We start from the raw sequence: 25,560 nt of genomic DNA, 5'->3' as shown, positions 1-25,560 counted from the left end.
CTACGCCATGTAATATTTTTTTCATTTTGGCACCAAGACATTTGGCCAACACTTGAATGAGTGCTGCAGACTCTAAAACTAGAAGTGATGGCTCGGAATGATGGTTATTTTCAGCCGTCTTCAGTGATTGGGAAAATGTTCCCATTCTGCAGCTCTGGTCTTGTACGCAATAATTGATTATGCTCACTCAGTTGAATCATGATGTGTCTCATTTACTGCAGTCTGTGTTCATTTGAAGGAAAGAAATCCTTTGGTTTCGAGTTTTGTGCTAGACTTGGGAATCCAGACCCATCCAGGGTGAGAAATCAATTTAAAACTTCCTTGTATGGTGAACTGTAAAACCTTTGATCTCCTCTGTGCTGGTTTGATCAATGCAATGTTGCAGATGTTTTTTTATCATAGCCATAAAGTATAATGGCACCTTAAAATGCAAACCTTCCTTTCATCATGAGTTAGATTGTTGATGACGGGGTGGATATCTTCGAAGTATCAAAGTGATGTCACTTTGAATTTGATTAGAACAGTGGTTTTCAAAAAATATTTTGTTTGATACCCCCCAAATAAAGACTTAATATCTTAAACTTAGAATTGTAATTGAACCAAAAACGTATTCAGGTACAGTGGTGTTTAATTATGTAGTACTGTAGTTATAAATAATGTAGTTCATAAAAGCAATAAGATACAACATGGCCATGCTATATTTTATAGTCACGGAAAATAACAGCGTGGCCTCTCGTACTGACAAAGTTCTGTTTGACAAAAGCTATAGTAAGAGAGATGACTGTGTTTAGCATTCTGCATTGATCCGGAGGGTGAAAGTAACTTTATATTCATTTGAAGGGTAATTCCAGCTTTTAGTCGAGGTCACTATAGGTTTCTATTTAAGGATCTAAAAAGGAATTGAATTGTTTGATTGGATGATTGTTTTGATAGATGATGTGTCTGTGCTTTCCGGAGAAGTGCTTTTGTGGTCCATACGAAGAAGTTGGCAGATTTGTGACATTAGCAACGTGACCTCAGCGTATGCAGTGTTTTAAGTAACTGGCGCCATCCTATTAACATTCAGTTTGTCCTCCAAAACGTTTTAATGGACATTTTCAAGAAATTGTTGCTCTCTCAAGTATATAAATTTTTCATTTTGACAAATTTTCGCCGTAGATTCGCATTGGCAATAATTTTCTAGTTGCTCCAAGTGCTCGTCGCTGTCGCCTTACTTGTCAGATGTAGTTTTCCACACAGTTAATCATAAGCCTTGTTTAAATGGGAAAAATAAATGTGATTTGTCCCTTGTTGAGGACAAGACATGCCTCCTAGGCTGCAAGGTGAGAGTGTTCAGTCAATTGTTATGAACTGAGCGCGATGTGCTTGAGCTGTCATCGGGCCTCATCTCCTATTTGATTAAAAGATGACATTGAATGCAGATGCATATCCGCAATTGAGACTTTTTCAACTAGTTTTTACTCTGGAATCAAAATATTTGATCTACTTCTCAATTATTTGTGGTTGCAGTTTTGCAAACTGATTTTCTTTAAACTGATTATTTTAGAATTCAGACTTAATTAACAAAGTCAGTTTTTATATTGTTTGTTTTCTCTAGAATGCAGAATTTTATTCATTGCAGACTTGTTCATTTTTATTCTTTGTATCTAGTCTTCAGCTTTTTATATGATTGGTCCTTTGATGATCGAAGATTGGGTGGTAACGCACACGCTTTCAAGCTGTGTGACATAATGTTGGCCGCTTTCAGTGTAAACGTGGCATAATTTAAAATAAATGCGTTAAAGAAACCACAATATTGAAATTCATAAGCAGCGCTTCCGTGATCCTATTCTGAATGAAGATTAAATAACTGTTTCCTGCTTAAGGGTGATTGCATGTTAACTTGACTGACCTTGAGCTTATTTTCTCCATGTATTGAAAAAAAGTTGCACAGCTTCTTCTTTTGTGCACTCCATCAAGTGGATTGTCACCTGGACTTTTGAATGACCGTAAAACCTTAAATTATGTATGCAAAGCCATCTGCAGTTTGAGAAAGAAAAGTACAAGAATTACTTTAAATGCATGCCGAGTTGAATGCATTGTCTCTTTCTGAAGAAACATGAATCATTTGAGTTCTCCTGTAGCACAATGAAATCGTTTTTTGCACCGCTCGAGACTGGATTTGTGTAACATTACGACTGGAATATCTAAATGTCGATGTGAATGTAGCAGTCTATGAGAGGAGGTCTTGGGAATTTGCATTACGCTCTCCCTGAAATGTCTGGTAATTGCATTTAATAAATATCCAGAGGAGCCGAATAAATTGTTTTCCAGCAGTTAAATGAGGTTAGGCCATGATTAATTGCCTCTGAACCCCCCAAAACAAATATTTCAATTAGTTTGACCCAAACACAAACGATGCTACATGGCTTCAATATCCACCAAGCCCCATGAACGGTTGATTTATCTTTTTGCCTAAACGCTCAGCTTAACATTGCACTTCTTTTTGTGTGACTGTCTGAAGAAGTTCTGTCCTACAAAATACATCTTGTTTAAAGTTATGATCTGTTGTATATGTGAATATAATTGCGTGTTTTTAAGTGTAAACATTAACGCAGCTATGCAAAATAACTGTGCGAATTGTTGTCTGTAATTCTGTCATGCATTTACTGGATCTTGTTGAGAAAGACAAAGTTGTTTATGCAGTGCACAAGCAGCAAGGCTTTGAATGGTGCGTAAACACAATCAATGGTTTGCTCAGGCTTCAACAGCTAGCTGGCTCTTTCAGTTTGGTTTTGATCAGTGAGCGTTGGCAGTAACAACGAGAATGCTTATTGTTTTCTGTTGCGGGAAAAAGGTGTGAAGCAAGTGTCTCCGCTTTACCCCTTTAATTCCACCGCAACTGAAAATGTTTGCGTTTTTTCAGGGGCAGAATGATTCTAACAAGGGGATGTTAAGTATCGCTGTCACAGCTAATGGCATTTGTCCGCATTCACTTTTTAGTGACGTAACATTTCTAGCTGTGAACAGAGTTACTCAAGGGCACCATTGCTCTAATAGGCAGTACAGGAAAACACATTTCTTCCTATCATATTGTCGAGATCCAGGAAGAAACTGTTGTTTACTGGTCTCACCGGCTTGATTCTTGCCACTGTGGTGCCTTTAGAGTCTCTTGAAAGACCACTGATTGTTTTGGCATGCTCTTACATGCCGGCATTCTCATGTCTTGTATGTTTGCACGATTGTTGTTGTTGATGCTGTTGGGATGAAAAAATCTTGTAAGGCGCTTGTTTTATGAGATGTTTAATGCTGTTGACTTCATAGTATTGTTTTGCAAATGGCATATTAAAAGTTAATAGCCTGTGCTGGTCCTTGTGCGTGCATCTTGAACACATTGTAGACGTGTTGCGATGATGTGTGGCCCGTTTTCAAGGTGGACCGTTGTATATCGGGTTCAGCTCAAGGTCCATGTTTTATCCAAGTGCTTATAATGCCATTGAAGTGCACTGAAATGACCCTGCTTGGAAATTAGCACAGGGTCGTAAACATGACCTACAACTTCCATGTGCGGCTAAATCGTGTTTTCCTGTGGGTGGTGCCTGGTTTATTGCCTTCCGACTGTTTTATTGTTTTTTTGATATACTCCAGTTTTCTGACGTGATCACCTAGATTATACTGTGGCGTAGTAAGTGTGCTCCGATCTTTCGAACCAGTATCTGCTGACACGATCACAGATTACCAACCACAGCCTTCTATTTATCACGTATAATTATTTAATCATTTTAAAGAACAGTTTATATTACCTAATGAATTAAGAGATGAAAAGGAATCGCAGTTGACAACTTGCAAACAACATATTCCTCTCCTCTTTTATAAAGTAAACATTAATGATAGCAGCCGGGGAAACATAGCTTTCCTGTTTAATAATAAAAACAACAGAGTAAAACAAAAGCGTATATAAGTGTACCTTATGGCATAGTTTACAAAATACTTCAATAACTTTGCAGTTTTCTGTTGTCATTGAAATCGTCACGAAAAATTGACTCGCATGTCTAACATACATCGCTTACAAGAGAAACGTTGCATACAACTGCTGCCTTAATGTGTAATTCCTTTAATCAAAAAAGAGGAGACATTTTTAGATTTTTTTCCTCTTTTGGTCATGGTCTCTAAGCAACAGTCATAGCATGAATATTAATGAATGAAAAATTGAAGGGGCAAGAGGTGAACATTTAAGAAATTAGATTTCACCTTGCAAAGCAGAACTTTTTCTCTGTAGATATTTAATAATGATTCAAGCTTTTAAATTCTCGCTTGTGTTTTCCTCTTAGCGTCGTGTGGGATTTACTAAACGCTCTTGAGTAGGGGCAGCGGTGTCACAGGCATGCTCCGATAGTTTGACGTATAGGCTTTTATTCAGAGTGGCCAAGGATCATTCCCCCGATAATTAGAGAGCGTGGGTGGTAATATAAATTTGTGTCCAACATGCTTAATAAATCAAAATTGCAATCTCGTCACCTTTTACTGTTGAGATGGCTTCTTCATTTTTGTTACGGATCGCAAAACAAATGGTCAAATCGAAATAAGAGATTCCCAAAGTGAGCGAAAGCTTTGGCATTTAGACCCTTGAGGTTCAATAACCCACCTTGGAATCGGCCTCCTGGCAGGTTTCAACCTAATGTTGACAGTATAAAGACAGATAGCATGCTATGTTTATTAACGGCTCTGTACAACTTGCCAGCAGCGACTGGATGTCACGACTGATTGCTCTGTGAAGACCGATGAAAGCTGCCAAGCTTGGCATACCCCTCAATCCTGAGCAGAAGCTGGTAACTGGATGGAGAACTGGTCTGTTATTTTTGGGTTTATACAGATGAGGGACTGTCATCCATGTCCTCTGGTGTCTTTATAAGAGCTATAATGTTTTAGTGTTTGGCCGCCCGGTAAGTGCCGTTTTCATGTCTGTGACAGGTGTATGTGAAAAAGGTCAAGCTTGTATGCATAATGAACCGGGCCGTTTCTGCTGACATGAAAGTTGTTTCTAAATATAGTGTCTGGCGATGAACACAGTAATTGACTTGTCATCCAATAGGGTTAAGCTTTTTATACCAGTGAATAAATCTCACAATAAATTCACAATCTCTGAATTTACTGTTTAGAGGTACGTGTTTAGGTAGAATTATAATTTTTTCAGACCTCAAATATTAACTTTTAATTGGTACAACAGTCATATTTGTACATGTTTTTATAAAAAATTCAAAAATGATCTTTTATGTAATTTAGTTAGATTTTTTTTTTTTTCATGTGTTTTGTCATTCGTTCAGACATGCACATTGCTTTTGGATGACTTTGTCACTCCTGATGCTTGATTTTCTTGAAATTCAACAGACACTGGAGTTGAACGGTCACAATATATATCTAGAGATGAAGTGGTCTCTTAATTGTAGCAAGTTTTGTCTACTGTTTTGCGCAAAAGGGTATAGCTTCTTGAACATTCTGATTAACATTTGCGTCAATAAAATAGTGACAACCTGCCTCAGGCTGACTTCTATGAAAAATACTCTTGCGTTAAGAACAAACTAATTCCTTTTGTTTAATATCTTTGCATGAATGTATTTTAGTGTAGTTTCATTTTTGTTTACATTGGCCTTTAGCCGAAAAAAGGCATAGAGAATGTGAAGTATTATAATACAAGTTACATTGTATGGAAAATGAATTATGGTAAAGAAGAGGGTTCTTGCTCTTTCCCTTCTTGTATATCTCCTTATGAGTTTGTGACCAAGTTAAATTGATTTTCTATGTTCCAGTCCAAGAAGTGCTTTTGGTCTAGCGGGGGCCCGTGTAAAGCAGCGTAAATGTTTAAAGCCGTAAACGTTAAAGTATTTTGCTGATGAGAAGATCGATCCATCCACCCTAGTAAGTGCTTTCAAGATTATTTTGGTAGCTCATAATAAACTCTTCAAAGACGAGCAGATCTTTAGTCCTTGAATCCTACGAGTAGTTTTCCAGTAGCTCCATCAGATCTCTTTCTTAATCTTTCTTGCCTGCCTCTGGCTATTTTATTGCGATTAAACTCATGTACTATGGTTTTGTCTGAAAACATACTGTACCATTAGGTGATATTACTTATGGGAATGGTCTGTGTTCATTGCATGTGGCAGGAAGATCCCTGTGGAAATTGCCCTTTCGATATATATTTGATTGCTTTTCAAGAGCTCCTTTTTAGGGGGCTACAGGTCTTAATTGAATTTCCTTGAAATGTCTCTTGACTGTATTCAGTCAATGATGAGTGTGATCCAAATCGTTCACATGTAGCTGAGAGGAATAATAGGCAAACGTGATGGAATCCAGATAGGAATAATTAATTATAGCATTCTTGCATCACTTTTGATAATGGAGACCATGTGGGTGGCGGCATGCGACTCTCTGCGTTCTGTCTGTGCAAAGTTCTGTTTTCAACCTGACCTGATTATGTAATTGACACTGCTTATTTATCAAACGGCCATTGCTGATGGTCTTTGTTTGGGAAGAGACATTGTCTTTTATACCCTGTTATTGCTGTGTGGTAGGTCACCTCGGTATACAAGTCACAAGTTATTATTGGAGTTCTTTTCTTAACCTGCTGCAGCGAATTAGCTGAATAAATTCACTCTGCATGCACCTTTTTATCTCATTGATTTTTTCCGATGCTAGCCTGCATTGGAAATTCTCGAGAATGAGGCTACATAAAGTTACTCGTGGTCAGAACAAGGATAATGAATCTCTTTGTTCGTCACACCCTGGATGGTAATGAACACGAATTCAGTTTGGCTCAACACTGTTTCCCTGGCAACCATGTGAGAGATAAATGGAGCGTTTTGTCATTTAAATCCCGCGCGCCCACAGCTAGCGTTGGCCATCGTTAACAATGTCGAAATCAGATTCGATGGCTGCTTTTGCACTGTAGTGCTTTTAAAACATGTTGATTTAAAAGCTGCGTAAACATGTAAATATATTGGTTATTTTTTCCTTCTTATACGTTAGTTGCTCTTGGATTGCATCAAGAATTTTTTTGTTGAAAGTTGTAGACTTTACAGGGCTTTTGACCTATTTTTTTTACTAATAGTCTTAGTTGAACTTGGATGCATGATACACAACTAATCCAATGACAAACAGCTTTTTTTAACCCTGTATGGAGCTAATGTACCGTCACAAGGCATAGATACACAGACCATTTATGCTTAGATGTGCACTTAGAAAACAATGAGTGTCAGCTAAAAAAACACTGCATATGATAGGATCCTTATTTATCTTTTTGCCTTTGCATTATAGGGCCTGCGTGCTTGACTTCATGCACAGCTAGTAATTAGCATCAGAACATTCAGCATTGTCCAAGGGTATAAGTGCTTCAGCTGAACATAACCAAAAAAAATGCTTTTGTACTTTGCTGTTGCTGCTTCATTGCTCCCCTTGCTGTCATTTCTTTTTTGTCGAATGCTTTGATCAGGGAGTGTATGAGGAATGACTACCTTTGGTGCCTAATGGAGCTTCGGCCCTTTGCTTTAATATAGTTCATTTCGAGAGTCTTGTTTTGAAAAGAGGTGTCCATTCATCCACTATGATCCCTGAGAGCCTGTGCTCAGAACTCTTTCTCGACAGAAATGATACCCGGGGAAAAAGAAGACATCTTCATCTGCTGAAAACAGAGCTGGCAAATTAACGTTTAGAGCTAGCGCCATGGTACAACAAGTAAGCCTCTAAAGTATTAGCCTCTTTCTATCTGGTCTCAAATTTGTCGGTCTTTTGTGCATGTTCAGTGACTTCCTTCCTGTTTTAAACGAACCTTCAGAATGGAGTACATGCCGTGTGACTCGAGCCAAATGTAGAGATGAAAATATCTTCTTGCATATGCTCATCGTAGTGTGCTCAAATCCCTGAGTTGAATCACTTCTGTTTTCATGTCGTCAGAAAAGTACGGACCTCTGCCACGGAGGGCTGCAACCAAATTAAAAAGTGACCTTTGGAGTTAATAGCTTTCTTTTTTTGCAGTGAGTGAAAAGCCTTCAAAGCCTCTTCTACAGACTCGGTCCAGCCAAGAAATGGCTGCCCTCTATAAATCATGTTCTGCCGTCTCTCCCCAACAATCCTCCTCTTCCCTGGAGAAAATGTCTATAGCCACAGGATCTGGAGGGAGAGTGATGCGCTGTGGGAATCGAATATATGCGGTTTCTCTACCTTACACTTACAGTTAAATCATTACATACTATTACATTCGGTCTTGTGACCGCAGCGTATTTGTAATAGCAGATTTAAAGCTTTCTGCTCGTCTTTTAATAGTGAGGCACCAATTGTGGACGACAAAACATCAGTGTTGTTGAAGTGTCTGGATAATCGAATGTATTTATAGAAAAGCCATTTAGAATGGCTATATAAAAGCAGCTGTTCACTGTACCTGATATATAGGCCTTACAAGGTTAGGCATATAGAAGTAGTCTAGTTGTTATTTATGTTTCTGGTCTTGTACATTCTGCGCTGTAAATTGGTTTTCCTACAGCTCGCCCTGCAGTTCTTTGTATATAATGCGCGTTGTGTAGTGGATATGCTTTCTGCCACCCTCACTCCTGTAACCTCCGCTGATGCTAGTCTTTGTTGATAAATAGCTAGAGTCTGTTCTCATACCTTTAAATCCCCTCCTTCCTCAAAGCAGGAACTTATTATATGTAAATCGCCAACAGTAGGCATTTGATATGTTTGCAAGCTCAAAGCATTTGTTTTGCAACAAAAGCCTCAATGTTGCCTTATCGTCATAAATCTTGCTATTTCTATATAAAGGCCAAATTGTACATAGCTATTCTCTCAGAACAATGCCGTTTGGATGATGTGGATTCAGAACGACTCACTTTTCTTTCATTTATTTTCGGAAGGAGTATTTCAAGTGCATCTGAGACCCCCGTAATTTCCCACTGGTGCTGTCATGCGTCAGAACCGCTTTACGTTCTCCGTTCCTCAGAGGTCTTCTTTCTTTAGCGAGTGGAGATGGAAAAACCCGTCCAGATGGATGGTACGCACAGTCTATTTACTCTGTGCAACATGTGAGAGAAGTTGTCTCATAATTCTCCAGCAAAAGAGTTCCCTGCCACCCTCAACCAACCACCGGCATTTAGATTATTTAAATCCAGAGCCACTGGGCTAGATAATCATTTTCAAGCAGTGTCAATCATTTTGTGTTTATAATGGTGTTTTTAAGCTTATTTGAACGCCATTCTGCCCTGTGCCAAAGTGGATTTTCGGATGTGTTGTTGCAATTGATGCCAGTCATTCAGGCAGGTTGTTATCTCTGTTTCGAAGGGCAGGTGAGTGCCGGGCTATGATAATGTTAATGATATCAGAAGCCATTTAGCCTAGAAGGGCACCTTGCCTGAAGCCCAAATACCTTGAGCACAATCCTTAAAAGCATTTCAGCCATCTCCTGTATTCAGCACGCTTGATACACGATAACCTTTTTACAAGCGCTTGTTTGGAGAAATACCGTAAAGCTGGCAGTACTTACAATGTCAGGGCATTGTGTAGCTAAAGAGCATATTAGACCAAAGCGTTTATAAATTGTAACATTTTTATTTAAAAATATACGTTTTAAGGAAAAAAAATCTTTTCAGTTTGCCACATCTTTATCCACTATACAGATATGAAATAGTACATATTACAATACAAAAGGAAAAAGCAGGTTTTAAGGAGAGGTGGGTGAGAAGCATTCATTTCGGCACAAAGAAGTTTTGGATGGTGGTTTCAAAGGGATTCATGGTTTAAGCCAGTTTGAGCAGCAGGATGTCAGCGTGTGGCGAAATTAGTTTAAAAAACAGTTTACAAGAGTGCAAATGGATCTCTACAAAGTAGTGGTTTTGCGGTCACACTATAAGCTGATTAAATGGTGAGATGACATTTGCCATTATATCGTTAGAAAGTAGCTTTCTGAATGATCAGGTCAGGATATAAGGCTTTCCGTTTTTTTTTGGGACGTGTGAAAATTGAATTGTTTTAAAAGAACATGCAAGGAGAATTAATGGAATGCAGAAAATAAATGTTGGCTTCTTTAAATCCAAGACGGAACCCGCTGGATGTTCTTGGCTCGGTAAATGTTGATTCTTCTGTTCTAAAACTGAATCTATTCATTTTTCAAGTGCTGTAATAATTCCCAGATACACCACCAGATGCACAGACATGATTAGCTACATTTCTTTTTTTTCTGTTTGTCTGGACCAACAAGAAATTAAAGTCACTTGCATGGTTTCAAACAATACAAAAGTGCTAACATGTGAGGGTGTGTGTTTCAAAATTTTTGAACTTGACTCAGCACCCTCTAGAGGACATAATGCACTTAACCCATCTTCTCAGGCGTGCCTAATTTCTGTTGGACAGTTACTCATGTCCTCTGCCATATTTGTCAAACACTTTCATAAGGTGCAAAGAAAAAGCTTTGATATGGTTGCCACCATCTCTACTAAATTGTAGAGTACCACCAAAAACCTCTGCCAGGATGTGACTTTATGATGCGTTTCTTATTTTTAGCTGTTTTCCTTTAAGCTATAGCTCGATGAATAATAATTTTCTACAACGAGGCAAAATGCCCTATTGCGCCTCGCCAGCGATGGTGCTTCGAGAACTCGCCTGTGGTGTTGTCAGTCACTGTGGTGTCATGCGGTTCCCTTTTCCTCAGATTTTAAGCCCCTTTTTCAGACACGCCAAATGTTCGCATCATTTAGATGTTGACTGCTGTTTGTGCACCCCGAATTCCCCCTCCCCGCGCATCACTCCCCTCACCTCCTGATTGCAACACAGAGAGCTACTGCAGCAGCGGCTTCTTTAGTCTGATGCTAATGTCTGTCTTCTCAGCGCTGCATACAAATGCCTCCTGACCCAGCCTTCTTCTGCATGCTCTCCTGAGATATGCGTTACGGTTCAGCCTTTCTCTCCGTTTAGACGTCCCTTTCTTGTCCTTGCTCTTCTCACCCTCTCTCTTTCTCACACAGTCAAAAAGGCATTTTTGACGTGGTGGACCAACTGGACCGTGGCTATGAAGTAATAGAACTGTCTTGTTTCCATGAAGCGGGTTTTCTCTCTTTTCAAGTCCTAGGTCTGTAATGATCGGGAAGACTGAGTCTTGCTGGGGCAGAGGTTTGGGCGACGGAATATTAGATTCGCTATCCCCAGGCTTAATTGACTCAATGTTGAAGCTGTCAGGTGTGATTATAATCTTTGCTGCGTTCAAGCTGTGCAATGCGGCGCATTTGCATTTATTTTTAGGAGAAAATTGCCTGTGTCCCTTTTTACATGCTATGTTTTGTTCTTTGTTTCTCTACCCTAGAATGGTCTGTTCTTGCTGGTGTTTTGGTAATGTAGCATGATCATTTAATTCATGTTGCGATGGTCTAAGCAGCATCGTTCTATCACAGTGAGGATGTCAGTCAGTTAAGCCATCGTATGTAAAAGAAGATATGCGCAGTGATGAATGAACAACCCTCTCATTTAATAACTTCCTACTGAAGAGCTTTTTTCAGACATTTAGTCACAACCAGTGCAGAGCCATATTGGACATTAACCTTTTTACACAAAGTGCTAGGCTTTAAGATTTCAAGGAAGTGGACAGAGTTTATTGAATTTAATCAAATGCAGAAACGGGAAGGCCGTTAAGTGTTCTCATTAGTTCAAATTTAGGTCTCAATCAAAGTGAAACCATCGTTTCTGCCACATGAGGAAGCCAAGTAATGTGAGTGGTCTGATTTCCCTGTTCAAATCTAGATTTCATTACGTGGCATAATTTTGTAGAAGTACTTGTTCTCAATTCAGAAAAGGTAGAGTTTTTTTTATGTAATTGAATTAATTTCCTCTCCCCAAACGAAAAAGCAGGTGAGATCTATATAGTGTCGCCTTGAACGTGCACTGTAAAAATCTGTATTTATTAATCCTTTTAAATTTGCACTGCTCAGCGTATGTAACACTTTCTCATGGAACAAAATGTCACAATTTATCAGAAGATATGTCATTTTTATAAACCGTTGTCTGGAGCACACGGTTCCAGGCTGTTTGGCTATAGATTTTGTCATCTCTGCTGCAGAATACATAGTACACAAAATGGTGATGCCGTGACACATCTCACATCCAGCTTTCCTCTGCTGAGATTGATTGCCCCAGCTAGATATGAACCTGGCATTTGTTTTACAAAAATAAACTTGTGGATTTCTCTATATTTCCTCTTTCAGATTTATCCCAGTCATCAAGCTTTCATGGATGTCAAAGCTTAAAATTCCAAATCAATATGCTTGTTCGTACAAACCGAAAAGGGAAAACAAAGTCCAGAAGCAAACCCTGTTTGTTTTGATACGGACAAATGGTAAACCCATTAACTGTGGGAATAAATAAAGTTTATACTTCACACTCTTTGTAAGGCAGCTGCTGACATTTGCACTGCCCGTAGCCATTGATGATCACGAGTGCACCCTCCTCGTGACTGGGTTCGTACTCGTTATAGGGCACCTGTGTGGCCAGGTCCGCCATTGGCTGTCTCTGCTGGGTTCTCATCTGTCGGCGGTTCTGAATGGCCGAGCAATGGCGGATTCGCCTCAGAGTTGGAGGGCAGCATTTTCTTGATATGTACACTACAAAAATTATGAGAAAGAAGGAAAACAATAGAGCCATAGTGCCAAAAATGACCCTCTGGGTCAGCACTGTGTTGTCCATGGCAGAGAAGTCCTCCGTAACATCTGCCCCCTCCACCGTCAGGGTAGTAGCCAGGGCAGTGCTCTGCGGTTCGGTGGTGGATGTCGTGGCAGTAGCAATCATAAAATCCTCTGGATAGATCTCCTGCGTTGTGGTCTGCATATTTCCGAACAGGGAGCTTGTGAGCTCGGGGAGCATGGCCTCCATGGTGGTGCTGGTCAGTACGACCGGCGCCGAGAAATTTTGGCAAAGTTGGAATCCGTAAACGGCATCCAGTATTTCCTCACCCTGTGCGTACTCTGGATTATAGCAGAGGATAGAATGCTCCCATCGGCCCTTAAAGGTACTTAGCCAAGTGGCTAAATTGCAGATCCTTTTGGTACATTCCCACAGGTTGCTGGAAAGCCCGATAGAGGTTAGGGACTTCCACATATCCATGGTTTGAGGATCAAGGCTGGTCAGTTTGTTGTTATCCAGCAACAAGATCTTGAGATTGGGCAGAGTCTCAAAAACCTCTGGTGTGAGTACTCGTATTTCATTCCCAGTTAGATCCAGTTTCTCCAGAGTCGTCCATTTCCATTCCATGGTACATGTTAAATTGTTGATCTTGTTCCACTGTAGATAAAGGAATTGGAGGGCGACCAGGCGTGGAAAGTGTGCCAAGTTAATCTTGGTCAAGTGATTGTGTTCCAAATGGAGCTCCCGCAGTTTAATTAACCCGGCAAAGCCGTTCCGGGCCAGGCTACGGAGCCGGTTGTTGCTCAGGGCAAGGTATTCCAGGCTCCGGCAGTCCCAGAATGCCCGAACCGGTGTTGTGCGCAGGGAGTTTGAACGCAGGTGAAGGATCTGCAGCTTCCGGAGCCCGTGAAAGAGCTCGGGCTCCAAAGCTGTCAGCTGGTTGAAAGAGAGATCCAAAATCTGCAGGTTGATGAGGTGGATGAAGGTTGTGTTTGGCAGCTTGGTGATGCGGTTAGAGCTCAGGTTAAGGTCCTTGAGTTTATACAGCCCCTGGAAGGCATCCTCATGCACGTTGGTTATTTGGTTGTGGTCAAGGTGGAGCCAGGTGAGCTGGGTGAAACCGAAGAACTGGTCTGGGCTGAGATCGCTAATAGTGTTGTGTCGAAGCGAGAGTCCGAGGGCCCCTTTATCCACACCGTCTGGGGGCGCCAGGAGCCCCTGCGTGTCGCAGTAAAACTGCAGGTCTTCACATCGGCATTTCTGGGGGCAGGTTGTGCATGACACGGGAAGGAGGCACAGTAGCATGCTGATCACACAAAGTGCCGCTGGTGTTCGTCCCACCAATGGCCACCTTGAATGGAAACCTGGGTGGGTTTAAAGATAAGAAAATAAACCGGGGGGAGGGAAATCTAATCTCTGCAGTACACCAAAACATTTTTTTCATTATGATGCGCTCTTTCTATTTGTCAACATAGTCAAAGCAGTCAGCTTGTTGATCCAAGTAACAAAATATTTTTGTTACATTTGAGGGGAAATTTTAGCCAGTTAACAATGCAAATGTGAATTAAATGCTTTAGAAAAATGATCTCTAGTTTGTAGTCATTTAAATGCACAAATGTTTCATTGATGTTTTAACTGCAACGTTGGAACATCACTACAATTTATTTTCAGGTTTATAGATTTCATTTTTAACATATTCCTTTTTCATTCCCTACGATGCAGTTTTTGGTTGCCTTTCCAGTTTGCCTTAATTTTCCATTTCAGCAGTCAGATTTCTTATGTGGTTCATAAGTCACCTTTTTCGTCTGCCGCAAAAACCTGCTCCCCTGACTTTTCCTGCGAACCGCAAAATCATAACGGTATTTTAAGTATATATAGATGTTTCTAGAGATCCTCCCAGCTACTATCCCCCTCCTATTCATTACATTGCCTATTCACCACATTGCCTATTCAGGTCCAGACTCCGTGAATAAAAGGACGAACTTACCCATTCTTTTGTGTACATCGGAGGCTGCATTCAACTGTCTTTTTCCGTAGACTTTTGGAGCAGCCAGATGGATGAGAAATCCAGAGGGAAAAAAGCCTTTTGAGTAAATACAAAAGGAATCAGGCTCTTGAGAAATAAAGCGGTGCTTAGCCCCCCCAGTTGAACCAAATTCAGGAATTCCATGTCCTGGGATGCAGTTTTTAGTCAGTCCGCTTTTCCCTCCTGCTATGCAATTCCCAGATTAAGAAAAGACAATCATCCGTCGCCTTTCAGGAATCCTTGATCTTGAAGTTGACGATTTGCATCCAAAGCGACACTGCTGAGCAGATCCTCCGTCCCTTAGCTGCCTCTTTGCTTTTTCTCTGCAATGATGTCAGCTCAATTGGTTAATTGAAGATCACGCATTCCTCTTTCACTGCTTAACGTCCTTCATCCCTAACTTGTTGATGGCAGGCAGAGGCTGCACTAGCGACGCCAGTACCGCACAGCTCTGCTGTGCTCTGTTGAGTTCTCGGCACCGAGGAGGAGAGATGCGGTGAGGGGAAAGGAGCGGAGGAGAGGAGCTGGGATGCTATTCTGTGCTTTTGTTGCAGCCACTCTCTGCTACAGAGTGGTGGCAGGCTGGCGTCGATCATCATTGCAGTTTCTCTCTCTCTCTCGCTCTGCCTCTCTCTCTTTCACATGCGCGCTTTGGTTCGTTCCCTGGCTCGCTTGCTTTCCGCCTTGCACAGTGCTTTTGCGTTTGATTTAACGTACCCTCCCCCGCCTTTACTTTTTCTCTCGGATTCGTCACAGTCGGAGTAAAAGCTGCAAATGTCCTCGTCCACTTCCTGTCTGGTCACATTCTATGTATTGTATGTTGTATATACAACATACAAGAGTGCCCTAGAATTCTGTGTAATTTCTCACGTGTTTCCTGTGTTGAAGCTTAAATCTTGAGTCTTCTGTAGCAGTCAATTAAAATAAATGAAATGACTGAAGTTAAAACCTTTTTTGTATAAACGCAAATTTGAATTGATAGTCTTTTGGCACCGGCTACAGTTATGCTAAATCTGATATACGTGACTTGTAATTAGATGGCCCCTAGTCTCTCACCCTTTCAGATTTCCAAAATGAAACGCGTCACAAGCAAACCAACGTCATGGAGACCTTTTATACTCTTGTGGATCCGTGGTGGCGGGGTACCGTCTGAATGCTGGACTTAAAGGGATACTTCACCCAAAAATGAAATTTCTGTCATGATTTATTCAGCCTTAGATTGTTCCACACCTGTATCAATATCTTTATTTTGCTGAAAACACAGGAAGAAATTTAAATGTCAGATCTCTCCCACCATTTACTGCAATCGTAGAAAAGTAAATACTTTGGGAGTCAACGGCATTTGAGAATCTTCCAGATATCTTCCAGAAATGTTTACAGGCTTGGTACAATCTGAGGGCGAGTAAATGATGACAGAAATTAAATTTTTGGATGGAGTATCTATTAAATAGAGCACTTACACTACGTAGCCCCACAGGAGATTTCACCAAACATGAGACATGCACAACTTTGGCTCTGTCTGCATTTGATGCAGTTTGCTGAACTCTTGTCATTCAGGTCAATGCATGGAAGCGTAAATATTGTTCATTATAACGAAGCCTGACATCCATTTGAACATTGAATGGGTTAAGGATGGTTTACTAGCTGTCTGACAACTGATTAGTAGATTTGACCAATTTATCTGCGATTTTAGTTTTTGCCTGTGGTGCTTTAAATGGTATGAATTTAAAGTTGGCTTTTCTCTGAGGGGCTTTTAGCATTCTGACAGTAAAACGGTTATATCTCGGTTGTTCTTCAAATTCATCCCTTTCAAAAGCAATGCCTCAACAGCCATCAAAGCATTTTGCGTTTGCAATACATTACCCGCCTTCAACAATACACTTCAAAACAATAACTGTCTGACATCAAAATGCTTGCTTGGAGCAATTTTCCCATTGTGCATAATCTGTTGTTCTCGGCTGTGTGGACTTTTATGGTTTTGTTAAATATTTCTGTATATTATACATTTATGTGCTATATCCCTCAGGTACCCTATTGAAGAACATAACTCTCTTGCATTCTCTATACACTTTTCTAGTGTAGTCTACGTACACATACAAAGATGTTGTATACAGCGCTAGTAATAGAGACTAGCTACCAACTAGCTGATTTTGAAAATGTGTAGTTTTACATCCCTAGCTATTTTCTGCCTCCCCTGTGTACGTAGAAATATGTAGGTAGGGCTAAAATTGCTTTAGTGCCATTGTGCTTTCATTTGAACATCTGTGTTTCTTTTTTGGGAATGGTCACTTTCTAAAATGACCCGGGCCGTTTTGTGCGCGTGTGATTTATTTGTTTGTCATTTTTATCCGAAGGTCATATTCCTATTTCCTATTCTTTTTTTGTAGCTGTTATACTGGGTGCTGTCTCTGTTGTGTATAATGACGCCTTGAATGGGGAGGGTTTTTTCCCGTATACCGATCCATGGGGATGTTCGAAAAGGCTTCACCTGACCATCATTAACCAGATGTGTGAAAACACCACACAAACCAGTGTGACTGCCCAATTAAAGAGGGCTTCTTGGATCGCTCCGTATTGATTTTACTCGAAGACATTCTGCCTTTAGGGGAACATGTGATTGTATAGTTTATAAACGTCAGATTTTTTAGCTTTACCTGTTCAAGCCAGGTTATTATTGTGGATGGAGTTGCTCACTGTCAATGCTCAACATGTCTGAATGATGTCGAATTGACAGCCCTTACACTTGAAAGTTTTCATTGTTTGGAAGTGCTTTTATCCGCCTGCCATATAATCAGGAGGGCTTTATGGCCGACGGCGCTCTCTTGCCTACCACTGTGTTACCACCCAATGGAGTGTGTGGGTGGAGGGGGGGCATGCCATACCGTGCCACTGCTATATTTCATTGGCTGTCAGGCTTTAGCTGCTTGTGCCCCTGTGACGGCCTTCCCTCTGGCTTCTCCCTGTGCTGAGATTTACCTACCCACTGCACATGAGCAATTTGTCTGGGGCATGTGAATGAGATCCACTCTCCCAATTCTAATAGACTTGTCTGGAAGCGCCGGTGAGAGTGCTTTGATGCTGGCCATTGGCCTTCAAAGCTGGAAATTGTTTTGATTTATCTATGACATCATCATGCCCATCGTCATGTTGAGCATGTTGAACTCTGTTTGACCAGACCTTACTCGTCCTGCTTACCTTCATTTGACCCTTGGTCATTGTTAAGAGCTGTCTGACCGGTTGCAAAATGGTTCAATTTAAAGTGAGCTCTGTGCCTGTGTTTTAATCCACTTATTTGAGGGGCTCGGGCGATTGGAAACCGGTTCTAAAGCTTCCGTTGCATTGTTACTAATCGAATGTGCTTTTCTCCCTTCCTTTTTGTACATACGCTGCGGGAAAGCTATTTGTGTCATGATTTATTTCATGGACTACTTAAGCCAAGCTCAAGAAAGTGACACAAACTCTGGATTGTTTTGAGCTGAAAAATGTACCGGTGAAAGAACGTAGGCGGGTGCCTCCTGACAGTACCACAAGTCATGTTAGTCAGACGAAACGATAACCGCCGAAGGGGGGAAGGAACCAAAAACCCCCACAAAGTGTTCGACATTGAAATGAAATGTTTGCCACAGGGGGTTATAAGCATCCAATGACTCATGCTGTTTTGCCTTTTTCCTCCCTATGTGGAAAATGTAACTGAACGTATCTTAACAAGTTTGCTGTGTCCTCTCGGTGTCAGATAGCTTCCACCTTTTTTGTTTTTTTTCACAGGGAGCATGGCTGTAACCAGTTAAAAGTGAAAGATGAGGTTCTCAAAGTTTATTTTCCTGTTTGTTTTCTCACAGGCTGGAAGGAAAGAGAAGAGCGATGCCCTCAACATGGCCATTGACAAGATGACTAAGAAGACCCGTGACCTGCGCAGACAGGTTTCTACTCCGCTGCTCCACTAACACCATCTATTTCTAAAGCCATCATATTTTCATATTTGTCAACATTTCTATTTTTGTATCGTTTTGCATAATAGGTGAGGGGTCACAAAACATATCCAGGTCAGATTCCATAAAAACCCCCTGACATTTTCTGTATATTGGAAAACATAAACTCACTGTAAAAAATTTCCCCTGTAAAATTGTAGGATATATATTATATTGTTTTCCCAAATTTTGCTTGTGAATTTTTTGTCTTCTGTAATTTTATAGCTTTGACTGTATTTAACAAAAAAATATTTCTGCAGTTGGGGTGCCAGAAATAAACAGTAAAAAATGTTTAAGTATATTTTGCATGGATAAGCTGCAAAAATTACATATTTCTGTGAAATTAAAGATTTTTACAGTGCTAACTACAAGAAATATTACCACAATGTTACATTGGTATAACCATTTTTTAAAATATATTTTTTTTCTGCAGTGGGTTTTTAATATAGTACATTTACATAAAACTACCCCAAAAATCTTCGTTGCTATTTATCAAAATATAATTTGTCTTTTTCTGAATATTTTGTTGAAATATGTCCTGGATATGTTCTACGAAACTTCTGAGAATCTACGTATGAGCATGACATCTGTTGTTGCATGCATGTTTTTAAAACGCATACAACAAATGAATCCATCAAACACATGGGCTTCGAGTGATCATATACAAACAAATCCTTAACTAGTATGTCTGCATATTCATATTTTCAGCTCCGGAAGGCTGTGATGGACCATGTGTCTGACTCTTTTCTGGAGACCAATGTTCCTCTGCTGGTATTGATCGAGGCTGCCAAGAATGGTAATGAAAAGGAGGTGAAGGAATATGCCCAAGTTTTCCGTGAGCACGCCAACAAACTGATTGAGGTAGGCACCTGTTTCTGCAGCGTAAAGTGCCAATTAATCCCCTGTCTATTCCGGATTTTAAAGTCTGGATTTGTTTCAAAACAAATGATGGAACATTATTTGTGCTCATCCAGACAGGCTATTCTTTTGTTAAACATTGCATCTGAGGGAGAAAACATTGGAGGGCAGAGCAAATTGGTGATTGTGTGATGAAGCTGATAACCAAATCACCTGTCATCTTCAGGCATTTCGTTTTTAAAAAAAGATGTTTTTATGTTCGATAAACTTGCCGGTGAGAAACCTTTGAATCCAAATTAGAAATGTTTACAGAGAAAATAATTTTACAGAGCTTTAACATTACTTATAATTTGCATTATCTTCCTCAAATTGTAAGAGATGTCACTATGTATTATTTTTCTCAGGGGCTAGTGGTGACAAACAGAGCAAAGACCCAGATATCAGACTTGTATACAATTCAAGTCTATTATTTGGATGTCCCTAGCTGTCACTTAAGGAAAATTAGTGTGAGGCGTTGTGGCAAATTAGTGCGATATGGTCTTGCAAACTAAATAAACAGTACCCTATGCTGTGAACAAGCTGGAAATGGGTAGTGTGCACTTGAAAGAAGTGGAAAATATTTGAGCGTCAACAAGCACACCGATGCAGAAATAAATTTTAAACGCAAGCCTGCACCATCGCTATTTATGCAGGGATGTTCCGTCATGACTGCCTGATCTAAGCGAGCGTGCCATCGCCTTTTATCTTTTATGCATCATATTTTTGGAGATGTGTCAGACAGGAGTCAACAACCTCATATTTTATAGCGCGAGACAAATGCAGCAGAGCTGGTGGGTTTACAATGCCGCTGTCAGGGAATCGCTGCATTTGTATGGGCAGTCACAACTGTGAATCACATTTCAAACTCCGCCAAAGAGTAAAACTCCTCAGAGCCCAAGGTTAAGTGCTGCCTCGGGAGAAAACATGAAACGGCTGGATATCCTGGGCCTTTCTGATGGACTTTGCGAGAAATCTGCATCCCATCCGTTTGCGGCACCCACATTCACTGCCAATAAATTGGCCGCGTCTCTTGTGGCATTTTATTTTCTAGATAGATGTTTTCAACCTGAGTCGCTGGGGGTTTGATATCTCATGCTCACATTGGCAGGGCTAGCGACAAGCTGACAGAAATGTTAGCTATCCTCATTAGTTTTTAAAATCTGTTCATCTCTGTCCCTGTGGTAACACGTCATTCTCCGACATTTTAGACTGACCTGTCCCCACGGGGGGTGGCCGTGGCCCTCGGTGTGACATGCTGTGTACAGCGGGAAAGCTGCTGAAGGGAATCAAAGTGGGGGGGGGATGAGTAAACGCCTCCTAGGCTCTCTAGGGGCTGACGATCAAATCTCAACATCTCAGTCACATCTCACTCTTTGTTGCCTAGACATGACACCAGCCAGTGGCAGCTCCATATGGATGCCTGTCGTAATCCAAACACGGATTACATGCGCAAAACATGAGCTTATTTTGATAATTCCTTTTGAGAGGCATTTAAAAATGATTGTTTTGTGTATTTTTATTTGCTTGTGGAATGGAATGGAAAGGTTTCTTTTGTAAGCGTCCTTGCATATTGAATTCAAATTGTTATAGTTACAGACCAATTGATAGTTTTTTCCAGATTCCCAAAAAATCCCTCTCTGAATCAATTAAATAGATATTATCAAGTTGTCAATTAAAGGGATACTACACCCGCCATAAAGTTCTTCCTTTCTTTGTTTGGCTGAACACAAAGATATTTGGTAGAATGTTAGCAACTGACAGTTCTGGGGCACCATTGACTTCCTTCGTAGAAAACTTTTTGTATCTTTTTTGTTCTGTTGAACACAGAGGATATTTTGAGGAATTTAGGAAAGGAAACACTTCTTGGGCACCTTTGACTACCATTAAAGTGTACTCTACTATAGTAGTCAATGGTCAGTTGGTTACATTTTTCTAAATACATTTGTTATCAACTGAACAATGAAATGTAAACACGTTTTTAACAAATATAGGGTGAGTTATTGATCACAGTATTTTCAGTATTGGGTGGAGGGTATCCCTTTATTAAAGACATTGTGTATTTTGGATTTATATGCACAGTTTAACCTACAATGAAAACGATCCGCCTAATTCACAACACGTGCGTACGTACATGAATTTGTTCTTAACCTCTTTCTAATGTTAGTGAATTTGGAGTATTCTAAATTATTCTTAAATCCACAAGTTTAGTCATTTGCATAAAACACACCCAGTCCATCCCCATATATGGGCTTTCCGCCTAACTTTTCATTTACCACCTGTCGACACTTAAGTCAAAGTTACTCCAGACAACCCCATGTGACACTGTCAACAGACACGGTCTCGCTAGTAATTCCAAGTGCACAGTCCTCAAAGTCAGTTCATACACAATAAAACACCTTTTATACACACACGCACTTTACAGAGTTCTTGTTAGCTGGCTGTAAAAGTGCTGCTATCCAGAGAAACCTTGGAGCTCGAGGTATACGCAGATTTTATTATTCTTTCATTGTATAAGATGAAATCATTTTAAAATTAAATATAAATCTACGCATATTTTTTGTTATTCAACTGTTCCTATCTTTTCTCTAATACTTGGAATATGTTTTTGTGGATCATGATTTGATCGTAAAAGCATTCGTTCGCAGGTTTCACAAACAAAATTTGTGCGTACGTATGCTTTGTTATTGAGACCCATCGTTCTTGGAGGTAGTACTTTTAACCTTGTGAAGATTGTTTTACAGGTTTTAACTGTGAATCCAAATTCTCTAATGCTTAATGAATTCAGAAAAAGTATTCTTGAGTTTTATTTTAGAATAAATAAACCTGGTGGATGCTTTGACCATACAGTATACATAGCTGTCATGTCATTACAAAAGCAAAGGAAAAATGATTTTACTGTGTTGTCATGCCAACTTGCATTATTTACCAACCATAAACCACCTACAGTCAACACAATTACAAAGACAAGACAGTTAAGAATACTTTATAGTATTATAATAATTTATTACTTATTGAACAGTAAGGTCTTATTGGTGTTGGATAGTAGTCCAAGAACACATTGTAGCCGTGATGAAATCACAAGAGTATTGGTGGATTGCGTATATGATGATGCAAATGCCTTAAGCCTGTATTATAGCTGTGTAGCGTTTGTGATTATGAATAAACTTAGTTTAGCCTCTAGCATATCATGGAGGGTATATAGTTAAGGGTATGAATACATAGGGTAAAAATAACAATTACATTGAGAGGAATAGCTGGAGTGTCTCTCTTTTGGTTGGTATACAACCTGTTGGCAAGGGAACTGTGTTCTGGTGCTTTAGGGATTTTTCTGATATCTACATTCATATGTTTCCTTTCTGTTGTAATATGAACGGAGTAGGTTGAAAAATCTGTGCCAATATATGGTAATGCTTTTGTTTGCCAGTGGCTTTCATTAGTTAAGGCAATGGAATATATTTTGACAGGCAGTGAAGGCTTGCCTTACAATGAGAGAAATTATTTTAACCTCCGAACACGGACCATAGATCAGCTCTCAACCTTCAGTCTGGTTACAATGACCCTGAACCTTATTTGTATTTGCAGTTTCTCAGCTTTTGGATAGAAAACGATAATGGCTCGGCTCTTGAGTACACGAATATAAAGTGTTGTTTAATTTTTAATGGTGAATAGTGTGTAATTTCCTCTCTGCTAGCATCACCAGAGGAATTGCAAAAATAATGACAAATGATAACCCACTTTTACAAATTACTGTGAGACGCATGTGTACCGCATCTCTCAAATAAGTGCGATGATATAATATGTATTTCTGGTTTTCTTTATTTGTTTGGAGTTTAAATCTGGATGTGGCTGTTGCTGAAGGGAGAGCGTTTAATTTGCAGTACAATGACGCATCAATGAATACACCGGGAGTGGAAACGCAGCCAACTCTTCCCATAACTCGCAGCCTTTTTTGCACTCTACGGGGCTTTAAAAAGTGCTATCTTCCTGTGATCCTTTTGCTTTCTCAACTGGGTTTCGGGTACCACACCATTCATTCAAAAGGTTTCTATTTCTAGAGGTCTTTTATATTGTAGTCAACTTGAGTAACTCCATGTGTGTATTTTAGACCCAAGTTATCTTTTTGTTAATTTCTCCTGTTCGTCCCTGCTTATATCGACTTTGAACTTGAGATTTCCGAAAGAGGAGTAACTTGCCACTGAATGTCAGCGGTAGCTTTTAGTTTTTATCCTTAAACCGTGAGATGCATCATTTCTAAAACAGGCTAAAAATAGTACAAGCTTAGTTTTATTGCCTCCAGGCCTTGTTCTCAAAGGTTCTTGGCTGCTCAAGGAAAGCGAGATTGTGCAGGGACTAAACTGCCATGTGCGACAGAAAATGAGAGCGAGCGAGGCTGAAAGAAAGGGGAGAGAGGGAGAGCTAGGGACAGACATTAGTTGGTGTTGCATGCTAATTGACATGTTAAGTCACATCATGCTATATACTTTAATATGTGGTTTAATAAAACCTGTTTGTTTGCTAAATAAAGGACGTTTTTAGATAATGAAAGAGGAACTGTTAATACACATGCGCTAGACCAATAACATTCCAATTTATCTGTTTGTGGAGATCTAGACCGCCAGTGTGATGTATTCGATGAGTTATAAGCTACCTGAAGAGGAAATGAGAATGGGCTCACAATAAGAGTTTGTTTCTTGGCCTGAATCTCCTTGACATTTAGCTGCAGAAGAGGTTGGCAGTCAGTGGAGTTCTTCAGGTCCTCATTTTTGTGCTTGTGCCAAGCATGTTATAAAGAAAACCTGCCCCTCCATTGTCCCAGCAGTGCCACAGAAGGGGTGAAATACCAGCCATGCTTGAGAGTTGCTCGTAGAAACGCCACGATCAGAAAAAGACTGTTCCTAGATTGATACTTGAATAGAACTGCGTTGGTTTAGTTACAAATTACATAGTGCTGCAAGCTATTGATTGACATTTTGATTGTAGTAAATCCGGCATCATTGGCTTATACAGTATTAAACCTTTAAAGGCTTCCGCAGTTGATCTGTGTTTTTCAACCTGTTATTTACCTGGTTCACGATTGGAGCAGACATGGCATAAATGTATAATTTACAGTAGCATGTTTACAGACTTTTATTATCAGAATATTTAATAAAAAATTAAACAAATGGGCATGTGTGTATTATAGGGTGTTTGGGGATAGTTCTCTAGTTTTTCAGCATGTATTTTAAAACATGTAGAAGGGATGATGCACAATTTGCATCTAAAATCATGTGCAAAATCCTGTGCTGCTTTCTCGTCGCATAACCTGTGGTGGGAACGCCGCACACTCTGAAAAGTTGAATATTTTCATCTTGATGAAATTGTGCGCTCTGCACCATATGCGTGTCGCAAACCGCTTCCCTCCCTATTTGTGTGCAAAAGATGCGAAAAGAGTTTCTTCTACGGAACAGAAAATATATTTTAAGGAATGTAATAGTGGTTGTGTGCCCATGCATCAGTTTTTTGGTAACCATCATGATTCAAAATATCATCTTTTGTGTTCTGCAGAAGAAAGTCATACAGGTTTGGCATGACGTAAAATTAGTTTTTCAGCTACTCATCCTCTTTTTTGCATGAACTATCCCTTTAAGGGTTGCTAGGTGATTTGCTTCTGCTATTAGTATTTGATGATATAGCCCCTGCATAGACTTTGTGTTCTCTTTGTATATGCACAGGCATGTAATGCTGGCATGGCATGTGACACCCTTAGCTTTTCAAGCACATCCCCCCTGGAGTTACCTGGCGTTTAGTATCCAGCTCATTGACAAAAGTGCGACGGCTAACAGATCACTCCACACTGGACTTGTTCCAGCAATCTTCCAGTTTCCAGCTGTGAGCCTTTACCACCCCAGCTTATAATGTCAATAGTTGATTTAAACAGTCGGTCGTAGTTCTCCCAGCTGAATTGCCACGGTACCAAACACACTGTGATAGAGCTGTAATCTTCTTGAGTGGCCAATAGATACGCCGTTGAGTGGCCCTCAGGGCAGATTTCCATCAGAT

At 40.1% G+C, this 25,560-nt stretch overlaps 2 protein-coding genes across 2 annotated transcripts in view; one reads left to right on the top strand and one right to left on the bottom strand.

Moving 5' to 3' along the window:
- ctnna1 (catenin (cadherin-associated protein), alpha 1) overlaps positions 1-25,560 on the top strand; it is a 79,516-nt gene that overhangs the window by 24,886 nt on the left and 29,070 nt on the right. Inside the window, exons 8-9 of the mRNA XM_056768958.1 lie at positions 18,496-18,576; positions 19,333-19,485. Coding sequence (XP_056624936.1) covers positions 18,496-18,576; positions 19,333-19,485 — 234 coding nt within the window. The remainder of the gene's footprint in view (positions 1-18,495; positions 18,577-19,332; positions 19,486-25,560) is intronic.
- Positions 10,792-15,209, bottom strand: lrrtm2 (leucine rich repeat transmembrane neuronal 2). The gene is made up of 2 exons (XM_056768959.1): positions 14,618-15,209; positions 10,792-13,994 (listed from the first exon to the last, which is right to left on the bottom strand). Exons 1-2 carry the CDS (start codon positions 14,619-14,621, stop codon positions 12,379-12,381), a joined length of 1,620 nt encoding a protein of 539 aa, XP_056624937.1. The 5' UTR covers positions 14,622-15,209; the 3' UTR covers positions 10,792-12,378.

This window comes from Triplophysa dalaica, chromosome 16, assembly GCF_015846415.1.
Source record: "Triplophysa dalaica isolate WHDGS20190420 chromosome 16, ASM1584641v1, whole genome shotgun sequence".
NCBI classification, from domain to species: Eukaryota; Metazoa; Chordata; class Actinopteri; order Cypriniformes; family Nemacheilidae; genus Triplophysa; species Triplophysa dalaica.
Note: the sequence above shows the minus strand (reverse complement) of the source record. Positions and strands in the feature narration are given on the sequence as shown.